At 43.0% G+C, this 20,293-nt stretch overlaps 1 protein-coding gene across 6 annotated transcripts in view; it reads left to right on the top strand.

Annotated features, from left to right (window-relative positions):
* SMG9 (SMG9 nonsense mediated mRNA decay factor) overlaps positions 1-20,293 on the top strand; it is a 146,967-nt gene that overhangs the window by 70,558 nt on the left and 56,116 nt on the right. For all 6 annotated transcript variants that reach the window (XM_085893050.1, XM_085893079.1, XM_085893070.1 and 3 more), the window contains one exon: positions 13,100-13,197. In XM_085893050.1, coding sequence (XP_085749176.1) covers positions 13,100-13,197 — 98 coding nt within the window. The remainder of the gene's footprint in view (positions 1-13,099; positions 13,198-20,293) is intronic.

Below are 20,293 nucleotides of genomic sequence, written 5' to 3'. Positions count from 1 at the left end.
GGTGCTACCACCTATTTCATTCAAATGGAGATAATCCAAATACAATCCTTTTTTAGTAAACCTAGCTCATGAACCTAGGCCCCATAAATTGGGGTTATACATCCATCTCAAAAGGTTCTTGAAAAAGTAATGGCTGCCATTTTGATTTTGACTGATGATCTGGTGTAACACCGAACACAGAACACCTGACACCGAGTGTGACACAATCCTTGGTATCAAGGGGTACAGATTAGGTGTAAACTTTAACACTGGGTGTAACACTGGCTGTGACCTTACCCACTTGAGTTGCCATTTGGCTTACCTTGTGGCATTTGCATGGTGTAGCCTACTAAATAGACCCTATCACAAAAGTCCTAGTGCTACTTTTAGTATTACTAGGCATATAATTCCTACAAACAAAACATATATATAGGGCAAACACAGATAGGGCTACAAACAACAAATTAAATGCCGTATGTTTTAAAACTTTTCTTGTAATCTTTTCTTTCAGGTTTCATCATGCCTTCTCCGGCCATCGCCTATGTCGATTAGTCATCACAATCACGATCATGTATCCTCCACATACAAACTGAAGAGAAACAACCCAATGAAGACGTCATCTTGCTTTTCAAGCCTTCTAATTGGGAATCAATAAAGGAAGCTGCTGCACGAAGAAAAGCCAAACGGAACTTCCACGCGTCCAAGTACTATGACATCGTACAGACATTGCCTGATGAACTTGACATTTGCCAACATGGCTATCATAGCCAGTGCTATAAAAACTTCACTGCCATACCTATGGACGATACAAAACAGAGTCAAGATAACATATCAGAAAAAAAACCATTTGTGCTCAGATAGTCCTGCGGTTTTTTTCCCTCCATCATTCTCAATCAACTTCTGGCATTTTCCCCAAAACATGTATCTTTTGCAATAAAGCAAGATTAAGGAAGAAGGGAAATGCCGAGGAGCCCCTAGGTGCCTGTCAGACCAAACAGGCAGAAGATGCCATCAAAGTGGCAGCTTCAGCAAGGAACGATGATGTCCTTCTTGCCCTAATAGCTGATGTGGACTTTGTAGCGAAGGAAGTCATGTACCACCATAGCTGCAAAAGACTGTATGTCATGTTAGGTGACAAAGTGAGAGGTCAGAGTAAGCGGAATGATGACAGTCACAGGGCTCGGGCTACACCTCAAGGAATTGCATTATCAAGCATCTATTCGTATGTAGACAGCTCGGTTATCATCAATAAGAGACCAGAACTCCTCACATCAATATACAACAGGTATATGGAGATGTGCGATGATGCTGAGGAAGAACCACTAACTTCAGCGAGGAACCTTTTAAACAATCTTGAAAAACAATTTGGTGACCGTCTAAAGACAAGCAGCCTTTCCAAAAAGAAGGGTACAATTGTATACACTGAGGGGTCAGCTGAAAGTTCCATCCATGTGGCATTTGATTATACCTCTTCAGAAGAAGCAGTCATCATGAAGGCTGCTGTACACTTGAGAAAAGCAATCAAAGCTGTTCAAAAGTCGCCTCTCAAAGATCCACTTACCCTGGATGACATAAGAACAGGGGAAGCTTCCCCCCCTGAGTGTGTACTTATGTTCTTCCGAGCACTTTATGGTGGCCCGAATCTTGAGACACACAATTCTAATGTCGAACGCCTTGCATCTTCGTCGGCTCAGGATGCTGAGCGTCTTTCGTAGCCAAAATGTGGGCCAACGCTGACCAGAAAGAGATAGACCAGCACCCAGCTGTCTCCGATGGATGGAAGCTGGATGACAATGGTTCATACGAAATCATCTGGTTCGAAGGCTCCCAGCTACCCGCAGCATTAATTCCAGATAGAGATGTGGATGAGGAAAATGAAAATGACGAAAGCGACACAGACATGGAAATGTCTTCCTCGGATGAAGATGATATTCTGTCATCAGATGAGGAATCATAGTGATACTGATGATTAGCACCAAAAATAGATAAGGCAAGCTATCTGTTTTTGCTACTTCTAGTAACTTCCGAAAGCAATATATTGTAAGAATGTGCACTATAAACCCCAGTTGTTTGCATAATGGATCATCAGGATGTCTACCCAGAATAACTGTTGTTTCAGTTGTGGATCTGTGAGACTTTGGCACAAACACTCTTACATTTTAGAACAATTCACAGTCTCTAGAATATTTGTGAACATGACGGTATCAGTTGGAAACTTTTTGCATCTAATACTGTCTGATCAGTTATTGACAAAGTGATTATGAGAAGTATGACGTGCTCAGTAATGCTGGTGGATGCGTTTTAATTGACAGTGTTCACTCTGGTAACCAAAGCAAAGTTATGGCTCTTGCAAACTCTATTATATGTGATTTTAAAACTTTATTTTGGTATTGCAGACAACGATATTTGAATGTTTCTGACCAGATACATTCTGTTTCTTGTACCCCTGGACTAGAAATTTGCAGGATGGTGAATACAGTTGTGGGATTTTATTTTTAATCCGTGCAAAATAGTTACAGTGGAACCTCCTTTAACGGACACCTCTGCCAGGAGGACAACCTCTCTATTGAGAACACCCAATCTAGTCGCGAATTGGTCATTTCCATTCAATTTGACCTCTGTAATCAGGAATCCTCACTATTAAGGACAGTGTTTGTCAGTCCCAAGGTTGTCTTTAATAGAGAGGTTCTACTGTACCTCCCACTTAATTTCCTTTCAAAACCAACCATGCAAACATAACATGTTTGTCAGCCTTTCAAGATAGGGATATTATTTAAAATGTTAAACGTGCGTTCGATTTGGCAGGTTGAAACTTTTCAAAACACTTAGAAATGTGCAATTATGGTGGATGCCATTCATGATGTAGACCTGCATTTTCTCTTTATTTTCTGGAGTATATACCGTACCAAATAAACGGAGTATAATTTTTTTTTATCTTGTCCTTGCCTATGTTTCCATATTACTTGCAGTTTCATAATCAGTGCCCTTGCTTAGCAACCATAATAATTACATCTGACCTCATCTGAAGTGGACTTTCCCACATTTTTGTTCCTCTTAAGTTTGTGATGCCAAATCAGTGGAATTTACTCTACATTTTGCATTTGGTTCCAAGGATGGATCATTCAGAGTAATTAAATGGCTAATTAGCATGCGTCTTAAATGACCTTTCCCACAAAATATTTTTTCTTATTCTTAAGTAATGGATTTGGGCTCGGTGAGATGTCTTCTACCAAATAGTAAAGGAATTATGCTTGGATCTTTCAGAATAATTAAATGGCTAATTAAGCACTAATTAGCGTTTGACCTCATCTTAAGTGGACTTTCCCACATTTTTTTTTTTCTTCTGAAGTCGTTGATTCTAAATCAGGGGACTTTACTCTACATTTTGCATTTGGTTCCAATGATGGATCTTTAAGAGCAATTAAATGGCTAATTAGTCCTAATTAGCATGTGTCTTAAATAACCTTTCCCACAAAATATGTTTTCTTGAGTAATGGATTTTGGCTCAGTGAGTTGTCCTCTACCAAATAGCAAAGGAATTATGCTTGGAACTTTAACAACAATTAAATGGCATTTTGGGGGTAATTCGAGTGGCGCCCCCCATCTCATCCCGCAGTATATTTACTTAAGAATGTGGTTTTTGCTGTTAGTTAAGGTCTCTTTACACCTAAATCACATCGAATTTTTTGGAACTCTCGGAAGAATTAAATTTCACTTGGCTCCCAGACGAAGACCTTCCTCTGGATCCACTACAATCACAAATGTCCATACACCTGTTAATCATTGAGGGTCACTCCTCGCCATGCTTTTGAAACCCATCCGACACTCTCAGGGTTTTAAGAGTCCTTGATAAATTACCTCCCTGCCGGTCCATCGAGGGTAGCACATCTGGCATCATGAAGTGCTGAGCAATGATGGGTGCTGTCGCACTGAAAACAACGCAATTTTGCTTGACACTCCTTGGCTGAATGGTTAGTTGACAGAGCACATCTGGAACATATTTTCCATTGGTTAAGAAGGATGAGTCTGGATTGCAATGTTTTTGCTTTGAATGTTCTGCAATGCGCCAGAGGATGTTTGGTCCTGTGAACAGGGCAGAATTGGTGCGGATCTTCCAATCGACAACAAGTGTGCTGATTTGCAGAAGGTGGCGCAACTGCTGTGGTCAGTTGCTCGACAATTTGTTGCAGCAATTCACCCGTGACTTCGGTCTTGCTTGCTCTGACCCTTGGACGAGTGTGACTAGTGACGGGAGACATTCTGTTCTTTGTAGTGATTGCAGCTTTCACCTTAGTAGCTGAAGAACGTGATCTGTCGGCGTATCCCGAGGAAACCATCAGACTGAGCTAATTTTGAATCTGTGTATTGCGCCGAATGAAGGACGCGAGCATCAGAAATGGTGGAAAGGTGACATTGTGTGCTTCTTTATAGTTGAAGGCCTCCATCCTCCAACGATCCACGAGGTCAGGTGGAAGCTTCGCTATGATTGGCTTGAGGAACAGAGATGTATCCAAAGCTGAAAGTCCAGGAAGGGAACCATCGTTTTTGGTGGCCTCTATTTCCTTGATGGTGTCGCTAAACTTCTGCAAAGTTTTGCTGTCATGAGGAGAGACTTGAGGCAAAAGTTCCAGCTTATTTCGCATTGATTGCGTAACTGCTTCATCGCTGCCAAATTTTTCTTGAAGGCGATTCCAGACCTGCCCCAAACCGACATCGGGGTTAGAAATGTAGACTCGGTTAAGATGCTCGAGGAGTGCTTTTGATTCTGAACCATCAACCATATGTTGAATCATGAGGTTAAGCTGTTCATCGGATGCCAGTGGTACTCCTTTGATCATGGTCTAGAAGGCCACACGCCATGTCCTGAATTTCTCAAGCTTATCGTCATACACAGAAATCCTATTTGAAAACAAGTCTTGACGAGACAAATAGTTTACACAGTCCTGCAAGCAGGCATCACTGTTGGCATTATTGATGGCTTGACATCTCAACCCAATAATGAATGGCTTGGCACTCGGAATGTTGCCGGTGTGTGTTGTACGTCCTTGCAGTATACGGGTACAGCATGGGTGTAGATTGGATTTGGTGAGAAATAACCCGATTGGTTTTCAGTTGTAATCCCACTGGACAGCGATGTAAGGTCATTATACAGGGTGCGATGCCAAGCGGTCACAACTGGAGCTGCATTTGTGATGCATGAGCTCATAATGGGGCTTGTCAACACAGTGGGGTTTGCTGTGCAACCGTGACATGCAGCATTATGACATGAAGGTTGTGTGTAACGCATTAGTTGATGCTTGGTGAGTTGTGTACGATAGACCAGGAGCTGGCATCATGTTATACTGAGCAGACAGAACTTGCCTGTTGGACACGTACGCTTGATCTCGATGAGTTCTCCATGGATGCTGGTGCTGCAGCATTGACGGCTGGTGAAAGGGGGTCTGTTTGAAATGACACTAGTTCGAGCAACGTAGCTGGATCAGCACATACCCGGATATCCGGTGGAATACCTTCAATGTTGTCTTCAGATTGAACGGAGGGCACTGGAGACGTAGCATTTCTGGACAACAGCATTCTCACCTTCTCTGCAAGTGTAGGTAATCCATCTGCCAAAATATTGTCGAATCCACCCCAACACAGAGCATCAGACATCGCTCCCAAACGAGCCTGAGGTATGGGAGCTTCTTCCTCCTGCTTCAGCTGTTCGAGATGTATCTTTTGCTGCGTAACTTTCAGTCGTTGCTGCCTCTATTGCTGCTTGAGATGCATCTGTTGCTGTTCAATATCACTCTGTTGCTGCATCTGTTGCTGCTTTTGTTGATGATCAAGCTCACTCTGTTGATGTGCAGCCATCAATTGTTGCTGCCTCTGTTGCGCTTCGTGTAGCAATTGAGTTTTGTCTGGTTTACATCCCATGGCAGCTCTGACAGAGGCCTCAGCTGCTTCTGCTTTGGCCTTCAACAAGAGCGAATACCTGGAATAGTTGGACGAAACTCGAGAGTCATCGACAGACCGCGTATGAAGAGAGCTTGACATGGCTGCTCTCAACGCACCATGGGAGCCAGCGACAGACCACGTGTGAAGCCAACTCAACGTCGTGAGCTCTTGTTCGTCCCGGCGGTGAAATGAGTGTGGAGTCAGGTTTTCACTGTCCTGGAATGGCCTACGTGCCCCAATTATTGAATAAGAATGCTCCAGGCAGTTTATCCAACACTTCAGAGGTCGAAATCACTTTTTCTTGTTTTTTTTTCAAAAACACTCAAAATGGGCAGGGCATGAATCTGCGTTTTACATTCAAACTTAGTTACATCACAGTCCTGCATGTAATTCTTGCTGAAACATTGAGTCGGGCTACAATCAGCCATATGGAGTAGCCTTCACGAGCAAAGACTTTAGTTTATTGACGCTTGTCATGTGATATTGTTGCGGAAATGGCCCTTAGTGTGTTATTAAATATAGGATTAGCCCAGATCCCCCCTTAAATGCATGTTTATCCAGATTGTCCAGTAATTGGACGTTAAATGTGTGTCGGGAGGTGTAGACTGTAGTCGGCTGTCCAGTGTTCATACTGTGGTGGTGTACCGGGAGGTGCCTTGCTTCTTTTTCCTTCCCCTCTTCGAACTAGCCCCGCCCAGCGCTCTGAGAGTGTCGGTTGGCGAGACGTGTCGGCAGCCGATTGGTGGAGGGCAGCTGCAATCTCCAGCGATGGACCAATCACGGGTCCCCAGGGGAGTGTCGAGAAGAGTGAGCGCCGGGAAGGCAAGGGTGGAACTGCATGAGGTCTGTCTGCCTACTGCTGGATGAGAGGCTGCTGGTGTGGAGTTGCCTTCTGCTGGATGAGAGGCTGCTGGTGTGGAGTCTGCCTTCTGCTGGATGAGAAAGACTGTGAGAGTCTGTCTTCTGCTGGATGAGAGGCTGCTGGTGTCGAGTCTGTGATCTGCTTGATGAGTGACTTGACGGCTGTTCCTCCTCAGTGATGGACCCAGCGTGCAGGTCGTCCCCAGGTTCATCCTGTATCCAACCACGGAGCCTCTGACTGTCTTTGCTCCTGGCACGGCTCGACATGTTTTTCCATCTCGTCGATCCGCCTGCGGAGCCCAACACCCTGATTTGGCCTAATCTGGTGAGCAGGCCAGGCCTGGATTTGTATGCTGGACCTTGTGAAAAGCCAAATGGAGCACACCGTGGATCTTCCGCTCTTGTGCCGTCGACCTTATGGGGGCTGAACGCGCTGAGGCTGGTGCCTGAGCGGTGCGATAAAAGGACGAGTGCCATCTTGCCACGTGGCATGTTTGAGGTTGGGCGCTCGAATCTGTTGACATCGGCTTCTCACGAGCCGCATCCGTGCCTTTGATACTTTCCCCTCGTCCATGAGGCATCACCAAGTACTCTGCATGTTGTGTAAGGTTTATCTCGCTAGGGTTCCCTTCGAAACCCGTAATCCGTAGCTCCCGATTTAAGAGCGGGTTATGGATTGATTATAACATTGTCGTGAATGTTTTGTTTGTGTCGTGTTCCCCGATGTGTCCCCAATAAATCTGGCTGTTTCATATGAAAGTTGCCGCCTTGAGTTTATTCGTGCCATGCTGAGGAACAATTCGCTCGATTTGTATATAAAACCAAAATGGTTATGGACTGGCAGACTCCGCTCGGTCTCTGACAAACCCAGTCTGTAACCGGGATCTATTTCCCCAACTGGCAAGGCACAGGTGTACTTTGGTATCGTGATCTGAGGTGCACAACCTGAGACCTGTGCCGAACCAGCCGGCGTTGTAACCCTTGAGACGGCGGTGCTGTTAAATGACGCCGAATCTTCAACATTTAGCTATCAAGAGTAGGGTGCGAATCCCGCCACCGCCCGATCTATAACAATATTTCCTTCATTGCACAACGTTGATATCACCGCATATACGTATATCGTCTTTCTACAGGTGTGGAACTTCCTGATGACTTGCATGACAACCAGTTACAGTGTGAGGGTATCTGCATTGTCTTGTCACACCTGTGAAACTCAGCATTTATGTCGAGTACAGTTCGTTATTGTTGCATATACGTTTATGACATAATTACACTGTTACATGTACATTTAATAATGTGACATAGATCATGCTTGCAATGGATCTGTGTGTGCACCATCATTGTCATGACAGAATGATTCTGCACCAGGTTCTGTGCGACATTTCCCATAGCATTTTTCTTTCTTTTTTGTATGCAGAGTCGAGGCTCATGGAAGACCAAATAATACATTGAAAGGATCGTGATGTAATAGGACACACGATGAACAGTTGAAACGCATGCAAAAGGAACAGTAAAGAGGGGAGGTGAGGAGAACACCAACAACAGATTTGAAGGTCAAGATTGGTGTTTCTCAGCCTGATTTACCAGACGACCCACCCGTCCTGCGATTTGGTTGCTGTGAGCCCCTGCTATCCCCAACAAGCGTTGGGGAAAAAAAAGACAGGAATGGGGATTTTGAGAAAACCCACTATACTGGGTTTATTCAAGTGGGGCTTTTTAACCCAGGTCGGGAAAACTAGACTCGTCTCATTAGTGCCAACCCTGACTACAGGAGTAACTGGAAGGGCACTCGGTAGAGCACATACCTCCACCACACAATGCCTGATCCATGAGAACATATCGGGCCCAATACATTATGACTTCCACCACCGAAGATTAAGGAGGTTATGTTTTCACCCCTTTCTGTCAGTTTGTCTGTTTGTGTGCAGGATATCTCAAAAAGTTGTGGGTGTATTTGGATGAAACTTGGTGGACAGGTTGGGTGTGTGACAAGGACGAATTGATAATATTTTAGTGAAGATCCGAATTGATCATATTTTGGTGAAGATCCGAATCTGGATCTGGAGACGATAATTATTTAATTTTTAAAGTGATTCTTCACCATTGAGAGATCAGGCCAAAATATTACAGTACTGTCCAGCATGATATTTCAAAAACGTATTGGGCCTGATATGTTCTCGTGGATCAGGCATTACATGGAGGAGGTATGCGCTCTACCGAGTGCCCTTCTGGTTGAAATATCCTATATATCATTTTTGGCCTTATCTCTCAATGGTGAAGAATCGCTTTGATAATTAAATAATTCTCATATCCAGATTCGGATTCAGATCTTCACCAAAAGCGAAGCAATTCGTCTTTGTCACACACCCAACCTGCCCCACCAAATTTCATCCAACTCTTTCCACAACTTTTTGAGATATCCTACACACACAGACAGAGAGGGGGTGAAAACATATCCTCCTCCACTTTCGGTGGCAGAGATAATAAAGAAGGACCTCACTGAGATTTTGAAAACCAGCCCCGGGAATATTACCACAAACGAACAACGATTGGAGGCAGTCTGGGGATTGGAGATGATCCTGAACAAAGCTCTGAGAACAACAAAAATTCAACAGCTTGGTCCATGAACCGCGATCCTTTGAGTCCTGGGAGGACTGCGTTCCACCTCTTGAAACCGGCAAATGGAGATAATGACCAATGACACACGCACACACACACGCACACGCACGCACGATAGGTATCTGAGTGACTTTTTGTAAATCATTGACTTCCCTTGTAACAGTGGTTTGGTGCACAATGAGAGGGAGAGCAGTTCACATGCAGCAGAAATATACTTGACCTCACAGTGGGCCATGTCGGGTGCCAACACACAGATTACAATGATGGAAGTGCATCATGCCCTGATGATCTATCTGCTGTGCAGTATGGAAGAAGGCCACAAATTTGTTTCACTGTAACAATGATACTTTTGTCTGTCGCATTAATGAATTCATTTGATGCAAATGGTTTCTTCATACATATAACAATCATAAAATTACATTAACAGAAAAATCAGAAGTACATGCTTCATGTTTTTTTTTGTTTGTTTTTTTTTTTCAAATTATTCTTGCCGGATGTGTGAATACTTTATGTGGACGTGCTTCTCCTATTTGAAACATTGGTATGATCCGTTTCATTACTTCAGGACATGATCCACAGTGGACCTTCAAGGCCATTTGTGACAGAGGTGTGGCTGCTCTCACCCTTCATCTGGCATTCATTAACCATTCCACGTAGGTCGGTTAGCTAGCTTTACCTCATGCAATCCTGATTACTACTGAGTTTCAGTACCTGCTGTTGTGCACCCTTGTCAAGTGCATACTATTTTGTATCGTGGAAAAAAATAACAATAAACGAGCACTTGCAGGTTGGAACCGTTCGTCTCAAGTTTGATTGTCCTGTCCCAACACTTATATCGGCATGTATGCACACGTGTCGCCTCTCAGTATGCTTGAATATATGTGATTAAAAATAAATTATTTTGGTGTTCCTTTCATCGTTGTAGTTTTCATTCATATTCAGGGTTTCTGCAGTTGTGCTATTTTTGCATTCTCCATTTATTCCAATAACGAGGTGCCAGATAATTTACTGCCAAGCAATATGCCTTAATTAATTTGCATGTTGAATCGCATCCACCCAAGTCCGTGTGCCGTGTCCTGTATAAATTCCCAACTTGGAGGTCAATGGGATATAAATGTAGATTTACTATGAAGGGATATGTATGCAAAGTTGGATGGAATTGATGATGGGAATGGAGTTGGTACATGGAAGATCAGTAAGTTGATGGATTAAGTGCAGTGCGGATAGAGCACAGGCTTTATCATAGCTGTTGGAAAAAAAAATTAAAATAATCCATTCTGCAGGAAACTACATGAAAACAACTCTTTTATTTACAAGTTAAAAAAAAACAGATTGGAAAATCCACGAATTGTGCGTTCAACTAATGAAATTAAAGATTCATTTCTGTACCGTGGAACTCTTCACCGTATCTGTGTCGAACGTGCCGGTGATAGAAAGAAACGCATTAGCCACTTTCTTCCCAATCTCTCTCTATCGAGTGCAGCCTGTGGCTGCCGGTTGCATCATTGGTTGGGACGCGGCAATGCCGCTGATGCAGTGTCCCCCTTACCAGTACACTGGTACTCATTTGGCCGACCTCGGAAGGATGACAGGCTGAGTCAACCTCATGGTGTATATTAATTCAGTGGCCAACGGGGTTTGAACTCAGGACCATAAGATCCCAAGCCATCACCCTAACCACTAAGCCAACACCAGGCTTTTCTTCCCAATAATGTTATTAATCACTATCCAACAGAAAATCGGCCATTTAAATAAAAAAAATATAAAGAAAAAGACCGATCCCTGCATGGTCCATTTTCATCACCGTCGTTAATAAAAACAGTCTTGGATGAATACGTTGTGTAACATTTATACTGTTCTATGTATTATTGGAAGCAAATATTGTATTCCCTCACCCTGCTCACGAACCTCTGTTCACCCATTTATGACTATTTATCACGGTGGAATATCGCATCATTGTCTGGAGTCATTGTCCAAAAGAAGATTGATGGTCTCGAGCTCGTCTCTGTTCCTCACACCTCCCCCATTATATCTCCATGGGCAATCTTGATTTATTCAGCTGCTTTCAACCTCCACCCTCCCCGGCTCCCCCACTCCAACCCCTTCTTAACAGTGCGAAAGTTTAATAGATACCATGCTGGATTCCTCTCATGAAGAAGAAACCAAATAACACAAAATGACAAAGGTTGATATCACGTTCTGCTTTGTATGCAAGAGCAATTGCATGTTCAGCTAAAATGTGATGCGGTGCCAAAAATTGCAATTACAAGGTGTTCTTCAATTTTAAATTGAAGAATACCTTGATTGGTTATAGTGAAAGATTTTTTTTTTGATGGGGGGATACTTCTCATTATAATACCTGTTCGTAATCAAAAGCTGATGAGGTGTCTGTCAAATCCAAATTATATTATAGCGATGTTCCTTTTGAATTACAGCTAAATTTTATCACATTTTGGTTTTGCCTTTGCATCAAATGCGTGCAGCTTGATATTAATTGATATATGATGGAACAAATGTTTCTATGTATGCTCTGTACTCATTCGTTAGACAGCTGGCCTGATGCCATCCACAATTGTAACTAAACCTGATTACATTAAAAAAAAATCATACGTCCGCCATTTTGGTGCTCTGGTAAGCCCAAGACATCTTCAGAAGTGTCATATTCACAACTGCCATGCCCTCTCTATAAGTTTTTCCTTCAGCGTAAAACAACCTAAGCGACTGTCAAATGGATTGTTAAATATCGAAAGGTTGGGCCTTGTGAAGCGACATTACGTATCGGCTTCAGGCGTTAGGCCTCAGGCCTCTGGTGTCAGTTTATGGGCCAATGCAATTGGAATTATACAACCTATACAACCATAATGTATTATATATGCACATAAGCAGCAGGCATGTTCTTGCTTCTTGAACGTTCCTCAGCTTCTTTTTTTTTCAGGAGCAATTGAGGCAGTGGTCTGTTGTCTATACACCGCCCAAATAAAGGGATGTGTCAGAAGAGCATGTTGCACGCTTGGAACAAGATCGCCCGTAGGGCGGGTACTCTACTAGTAATAATAATAGGTCTGAAGTTCACTGTTATTGTTGTTCGTTTATTTGACTTAACGTTAACAATGAAGCATGCATGTATGTGACCACAGCTTTGACAATAAATGCCATCTATGTTCTTTTTAATGAACAAGGACATATTAAGGCAATGTAAAAATTAACATAGCAGATGGGATTTCAACTTGGGGTCACAACAACATGTTCATGCTCAGATGTTGGTTTATTTGTAGGAGAAACTGTGTTGACAAGTAGACGTTGTGGTAGTATCTGCCTCTTTAAGTAGATCCGACATGACAGGCCTCGGTTCAGGTAATGACAGAATTCCATTAAAATACCACTTGCCGATTACAAATTGCATGGAATGAAGGAGCACTGCAGGCATGTCCAAAAGACATCGGTGCTGTCAGAAACACTTTGGCTGTTTAGTTTGATGTCAAGTGAATGCATTTGGACCAGAAAGATTGTGCGAGACATTTTGAATTTGAAAGTGTGATGGCTAATCCAGGCAAGTAGTTTGCAAAATGATAAATGTCTCAGTTTTTGGAGGGCACATTTGTTTTCAGTGAGTAAATAGCTTTGGGGTTTTTTTAATTTTTATTTTTATTTTCTTCTGCCCAAAGCACTGTGCTGATGTCAAGTATATGGTCTTGTCCTACAGGTATTGGTGGTTCGGCCAGGTTGACTCCACCAGAGAAGATGCGTTTCAGCACAAAGCTTATTGACGACCACATGAATTGGTGTGACAGTACAATCGAAGTAAGTTTTGTGTGTGTCTGTGTCCGTGTCCCCATACTTGTTTTTCCAAATTTTATGGAAAATTTGCTGTCACCACAATGCAGCAGTTTCCTTCAAATCATTTTATCTTGAACTTTAAAAAAAAAATCCATCCAAAACTTGCCAAATTAAATAATTTCTGGTCCTCCAGGAGCCTTGATTTCTGTGCCTAATTATTTTTTAAAAAAAATAGAATGATTAATTTGATCACGACAATGTGGCCTTTTTAGAGATAAAATAATAATAAGTTGTACTTTTTGAGGCAATTGTTCATGTAATTTTTCACCATACGTTGGCATGGCCCCCAGGTTGAAGAGAAGTGGCACCCATTGGACTTTGGTCATTTCACTTTTCTAATGCATGATGCATTATGCTGCCCATACCCACCCATAGGTATCAAATTGTCAAAATACTATTTTTTTTCCTTCACTCTAATTCTCTTTCTCATGTTATCTCCTGTTTTCATTTGAAAGGTTTTTGGGTTAATTGTAGGAATCGAATACCTATGTAAAAATACTGTAAAGGACTATCTTTCTCCTATCAGAGTACCCCATAGGCAATCTTGTTCAAAGCCTGTAACACGTTCTTCTGACATACTTTTATTTGGGCGGTGTGTAGGCAACTAACGGCTGCCTCAATTGTTCCCGAAAATAAAATAAATAAAAAACCCTGGTTACATACATGAAGAAGAAACATACCTACTGCTTATAATTCAAAACACCTCACTGTACTGGAAAACGTGGGGACAGGAATACTGTACTATAAATGGTGAAGACTTGTAATACCCTCCCCACCTGGAGGTGGCACGACATGATACACATTTACATAGAGAATTTGCTCCCCCCCCTTCACCCCCTCCCCCACCCCCAAGACCAATGGGAAAGATAAAAACACCCCTATACAGTAATCAGGGTCATGTTGATCCTATGCAGTAAGTCTGGACATAATAGGCCCAAAACTGTAGGAGGCGTAGCGTGACAAACAAACAAACACACCAGTCTGTGAATTAGAGTAAGGATTACTTGCATCAGCTTGGTGCATTTTATTTTTTAATTTTTTTTTAAAATATTGCATTCATTTTCTGTCTGTCTTGTTCCTCCCTTCTCCTGCTGATGACCTTTTTGTTTTTTTCTTCTCTGAAATAATCCGTCCAACACTTAATCCTCAAGCTGTCCCCTGTAAAAAAGGAATGTCAGCAGGTAAACTCAAACCGTGTTAATTGTAAGAAATTTTCAATATGTATGGAGAATAAAAAAAAGTTTAAATACATCTCTCATCTTCCCCATCTTCCCCTCCCTCCCAGTGAAATTAAAATATTGGATTCCCGTGTTGATTAAGTGCAGGCATCATGGTAGGTCAAATGGCCTCCTCTTGTGTCTAAGTTCCTTGTATTTCCTCGTTTCACGGCTGTCTCTTGGAGATAACATTAGCCGCTGTCGAGGCAATAACTTTTTCCGCAACAACAGCTGCAAAGCAGAACATCTCGAACTCACCTTACAAGAAAATTGCAAAAACGACTGCAATTAGGAAATGTAGCACCTGAAAGAGCAATGACAAAAAAACAACCCCAACAATGTCAAAGACAGAGGAAAACTACATCACAAAATGACCAACAAATACACATCAAACTGGGAGAAAGACAAAACAAAAGGAAAATTAAAAAAGTAAGTGCAATATACAGATGAGAAATGTACAAGAAAGGCTCACTGGAGGGTCGAAGATTAAGGGAGCTGAATTGTAATGGATGGCAAATATAAAGGACTATGCAAAGTGCTTTGACAAAAATGGCAGGTCTGAGTCAAAACGACAAGTGCAATTTCTACAAAATTGAAAAAGGAAGCAACAATCCAATTCCCCCGAGATGAAAAACACGAATGTCAGAACAACTGTCCACACAATGGCATAACAGCATGTGTAAGGTAATCCGTTGTCATAGCTCCAAAAATTTAAATACCCAAGTCTGAAAAACTGTGGAAACGTGTCTTAGAAAGAAAATCGATAATTATAACTGGAACACTCAGACAAGACCTGACTATCCCATATCTCACATGAACAATGTAAATGAGGCGATCAAATATGGCACTCTGATTGAAAGAAAGCATCTCCTTGCTAATTGAAGTATCATTGGTGAGCATGTTTGGTCTGAAGCGGTCAAATACTTGATGCCAAAAATGAATTAAACCAATTTTTGAAACTGCAGAAAATCGGTGTCGTACTGGGTAATGATCACATACCAGGCACTCGGTGGAGGGCATACCTCTGCCCGGCAGACCATTTTACATTTTTTATCACACTGATAGGCTGGATTTGAATTGAATACAGATCTTCACCAAAATCGAATCGGTTCGTCCTTATCACACACCCAACCCGTCCACCAAGTTTTGTTTGAATCCGTCCATAACTTTTTGAAATATCCTGCTCACAGACAGACGGACGGACAGGAGTGTAAACATAACCTCCGTCTTTCTTCGGTGATAGAGGTAATTATCACAACAAATTAACAAAATAAAGAGTCCTTAGAGTAAAGGTGCTACATATGGAATGAAGAACTAGTCTTGCTGGTGAAGGCTAGTGTCGATCGGTGTAGGCTGATGGGAAGAACAATTGGTGAAATCAACCGGACATTCAATGAAGTATGCTAACCACCTTGGGAAGAAAGGAGAAGGTGGTGTTTTCAGGCATTAACCCATCATCAAGGCTACATCATATGGTATGGAACTTGAAAACATCACAATTTGGTCTTCAAAACATAAACCTGAAAATGAAGATGGAAACATTGGGTCCTGGGTGCTGGGATAGCCTCATTCTGCCTTCTTCGAAGGAGATTACAACTGAAGAGATGGATCCCCCCCTTTGTCTTTTAATTTTATTTCTACTCCAGGCTATTTTATATCCGTGTGAAAGCCAGCAAAACCACTTTATGGATAAGCAAAGTACCCATGCAGGCCATGCGGATGTACATCGCTGTAGATTCATCAACATCCTTTCCATTCTAAGCAAAGTAATGGAATGCATAATTGCAGTTGACAGTCGTTCCTCTTCTGTGTTTTTTTTATTTTGTTTTTTTTTCTTACTGATAGCCATTTAGTTTCTGTCCTGATCACTTTTGATCATCCTACATGCCTGACTACTTGATGAAACGTTAATAGCTTTTCTGCAACATAGTTTGCTCTTTGTGCCTCCAACTTTTATTTCATACAGTAACTCTTTCTAATGAATTGTGTTATTGGGAATGTTTTACGAAAAGCTGATTTATTTTGTGTGCACTCCGTGGGCCCTAACATTATTCAGTATAACAAAAGTATGTCTGTTGAAATATGGGCTAAAAGTTGGTTGTTGTTGAGACATCTGGTCACAGCCATGTAAGTTGCTGATCGCAAGGAGATGGAGGTGACATATCCCCTTCATCTGTCATACCAGGAAGGGGTAGGGGAACGGGGTGGATAAGAAGGGGAAGGGATCCCAGGGTGTGTTCCTTTGTCATTGCAGTCAGGTTGGTGGCTGTGCTGTCTTGATATCGTCTCTCTGCTGGTGTTGTTTCACCTGCCCTTTCTCTCCTTCACCAATCTCTAGTCCCTTATGAACACATGCATTATTCAGAAAAACCATGCCATGGTTACCCTCCCCAAGTCGATGCTTTCTGCTCACCTCTGTTCTTGCATTGCATCTTCTGTCATCTCTCTTATCTTCCTACGTTTATTGTATTATGCTGTTCTCTTTATTGTTTTAAGACTAAAGTGCACTGCCACTTCATAGTCTATGTAATATCCCCCCCCCCCTCCCCGGGACTTTCTATGAGTACTGAACTCCGGTTCTGGGTTTGGAGTGTCGGCAGGTCTCCTTCAGGGCTCTCTGCTGACGATCTAAAAGTTAAGTTTCCGGTCGTTATCTGTTCCGTTTTAACTGTTTATTTTCTCACCGACATGTTAGTGCGTGCTCCGAGTTCGGTTTTGTTTCAAAAATCGTGCTATTTTGTGAGATTTCGTCGACATTGTCTTACCGGGTGTTTGATGACTATTCTTTGTTTCCCCTCAGTGTACGATCGTGTTGATTTGTTTTTTTTTCCCCATCACCTTCAATTTATATCTTCCCCACTTTCCTAATGTCCTCTATCCCTCCCACTAATCACTCTATTTCTTATCGTAAAAAATAAAATATAAAAAAAACGACGACCTTTCTCCTTGCACACTCATGACTCTCGATTCTTCTCCTTCTTCTCCTTCTTCTTCTTCTTCTTCTTCTTCTTCTTCTTCTTCTTCATCTCCTCTTCTTCTCCTTCTTCTTCTTCCTAGATTTTTTTTTTTCTACAACACTTCCATGACCAAATCTGTTGAAAACTCTCTCAAACATTAATAATAATAATAATAATAATAATAAAAACGATCTCTTATAATGCTTCATCTTCCTCTTTCACATGTGTGGTACTCTTTACTGTTTCATAATGCACTACTCTTCTGCTATTTAAACAGACTGCTCTCAATTTGACCTCTCCTTCATACCTTGCCTAAAAAATCCAACTGTTACAGCGTTTCTTCTCTCCATTCTCTGAATTCGCCTTTATTGCATCAATCAAGAAATGTGTTAAATCGCATCTCTGACCGAAAACTTTTAAAAACCCCAGTTTGCTATGAATGTTCGCTTTCCATCAACCATTCTTTTTTTCCAACTTCTGTGCCAACTCACCCCCCCTCACCCCTCACTCTCAAAGCAACCATCCCACTCTTCTCCCTCCAAACCTCCCTCTCACCTCTCTCAAAAACTCCCCCCTCACCTTTCTCCCACCATTCATTCCCCTCACTCACCCTTCTTGAAGTTGCCCCCCCACCCCTCTCATCCTCAAAGCTGCCTCCTTCCACTGCCCACTCACCTCCATCTCTTCACTCCACCTTCTCAAATCCTCAACTGCCTTCTTCCCCCTCTCTTGACCCCCTCTCCTCCAGCACCACAGAGCCTTTTCTCCTTCTTATCCGGACCCCTCCCCGAGCTATTCTGCAATCCCCCACACTCTTTCAACAATCCTCCTTACCTCCCTCCTCGTCCCTTGTCCTACCCTCCCCCTCCTCCCACCCCCTGCACCCAAAGCCTCCTCCCCTCCCTCTTCATTAAAAGTGTGGACTTCAAATATCCGGGACCTTCGCTCAAATCTTTCAGATCTTTCCATGCCGGTTGCCACTGAAAAACCAGACATAATCTACCGAACAGAAACTTTTCTCCCCCAAGACGTGTCTGACTCCCAAGTATCTCTCCCTGGTTACTCCCTCCTCGGGTATGACGGACCTGAGCCTCATCCTGGTGGAGGAGTTGCTCTCTTCATCAAAGACTCTATTCCTCACTCTCCATGCACTGCCCTCACTCCCCCACACCCCCAAGAATACCTCTGGCTACGGCTTCCTCTCCACTCCCACCTCATGTTTATATGTGTACTGTACCGTCCACCAAACAGTGATGACTCCATCCACACCTCACTATCCGAAAACATGGACCAACTTCTATCTTCTCATCCAAACTCTCTCTTCCTCATATGTGGCGACTGCAATTGTCATCATGCCAGTGGGCAAGGTGTGGGTACCTCTCTCACCTGTCATGGCACCTCAGCAAAAGCTTTCTGCGACTCATTGGGACTGACTCAATCGGTCAACTTCCCGACCCGGATCTCAACCAATGGTACTCCCTCTCTTCTGGATCTGATTTTGACAAATTTCCCTGACAATATCTGCAGCTCTTCCTCCACTCCAATCGGTTCTTTGGACCACGTCCTTGTCAAAGTGGACATCTCTCTGGCTATTATCAGAGAACCACCTCACCGCCGTCGAGTCTGGCATTTCACTCAAGCTGACTGGCAGGATCTCCAAGCAGCCATCAAACTTATAGACTGGTCTCCTATCTCTACTTTCTCCAACATCAACTCATCCTGGGAATTCTTTCAAAGAAACTTGCTCTCCCTCATGCATAGATTTATCCCCTCTTGTCTTCAGTTGTCCTACCCTTCCTCCTGCCCTTGGTTTACTGAAGCTTGTGGTGAGGCAGTTGTCCTGAAACAACTTGCCTTTGCCTCATGGAAAGCAAACCCAACTGAGGACAATCTCAGTTTCTTCCTTAAAGCTCGGAACAAGTGTGTATCTACCCTCACGAGAGCCAGAAAACAACATCTTTCTCATTTCAAGTCTGAACTCTCAAACCTCTATCCCTCCTCAAAATCCTGGTGGCATCTAATCAAATCTGTTTCTAGTGTATGTTCCCCCTCCATCCCCTCTCTTACCTCAAATGGCCGCACTGCCGATACTGCACGTGAAAAAGCTGAATGCCGAAACTCGGTGTTTGCAGCTAAATCTTGTGTCCAAAACCCATCACTTTCTCGACCCACCTTACCCAGTCGCACCCAACTGTCCCTGGACTCTGTGTCCTTTTCTCCTGACAAGGTGGAGAGCCTGCTGTCAAACCTAGACTCAGATTCTGCAACCGGTCCAGAAGGCATCAGCCCACGTGTCCTAGAAACCTGCTCTTCTGCTCTTGCTCACCCTCTCTCTCTTCTATTCACCCTCTCATTTGCTCAAGGTCATCTGGCATCTGCTTGGAAATCAGCAAACATTACTGCCCTCCATAAAAAGGTGCAAAAACAGATCCCTGCAACTACAGACCAATCAGCCTTCTCCCAATCATCAGCAAGGTTATGGAATCCATCATCGCTTCAGGCATTAAATCCTTCCTCTTCTCCAATGGCATGATTTCCGATTATCAAATTGGTTTCAGACCAGGTCACTCCACACTGGATATGCTGCTTCTGCTCTCCCAACAATGGATGGAGGTCCTCAATGCCAGACAGGAAATCTGAGCCGTATCCCTGGACATTTCACGTGCTTTTGACAGTCTGGCACCCTGCCCTACTCACCAAACTCTCTTCCTATGGTATCCAAGGCCATCTCCACTCATGACTCGCAGACATCCTCTCCTGTCGCAGTCAACGTGTGGCCCTAAATGGAGTTCTTTCATCCCCTCTTCCTGTCCAGGCTGGAGTTCCTCAAGGTAGCGTTCTGGGCCCTGTTCTTTTTCTGGTTTTCATCAACGATCTCTCCGACTC

The sequence above is a fragment of the Eptatretus burgeri genome, chromosome 1 (assembly GCF_056783735.1).
Source record: "Eptatretus burgeri isolate ZD-2024b chromosome 1, Ebu_testis_v1, whole genome shotgun sequence".
Lineage (NCBI taxonomy): Eukaryota > Metazoa > Chordata > Myxini > Myxiniformes > Myxinidae > Eptatretus > Eptatretus burgeri.
This window is presented reverse-complemented; position numbering and strand designations above follow the sequence as displayed.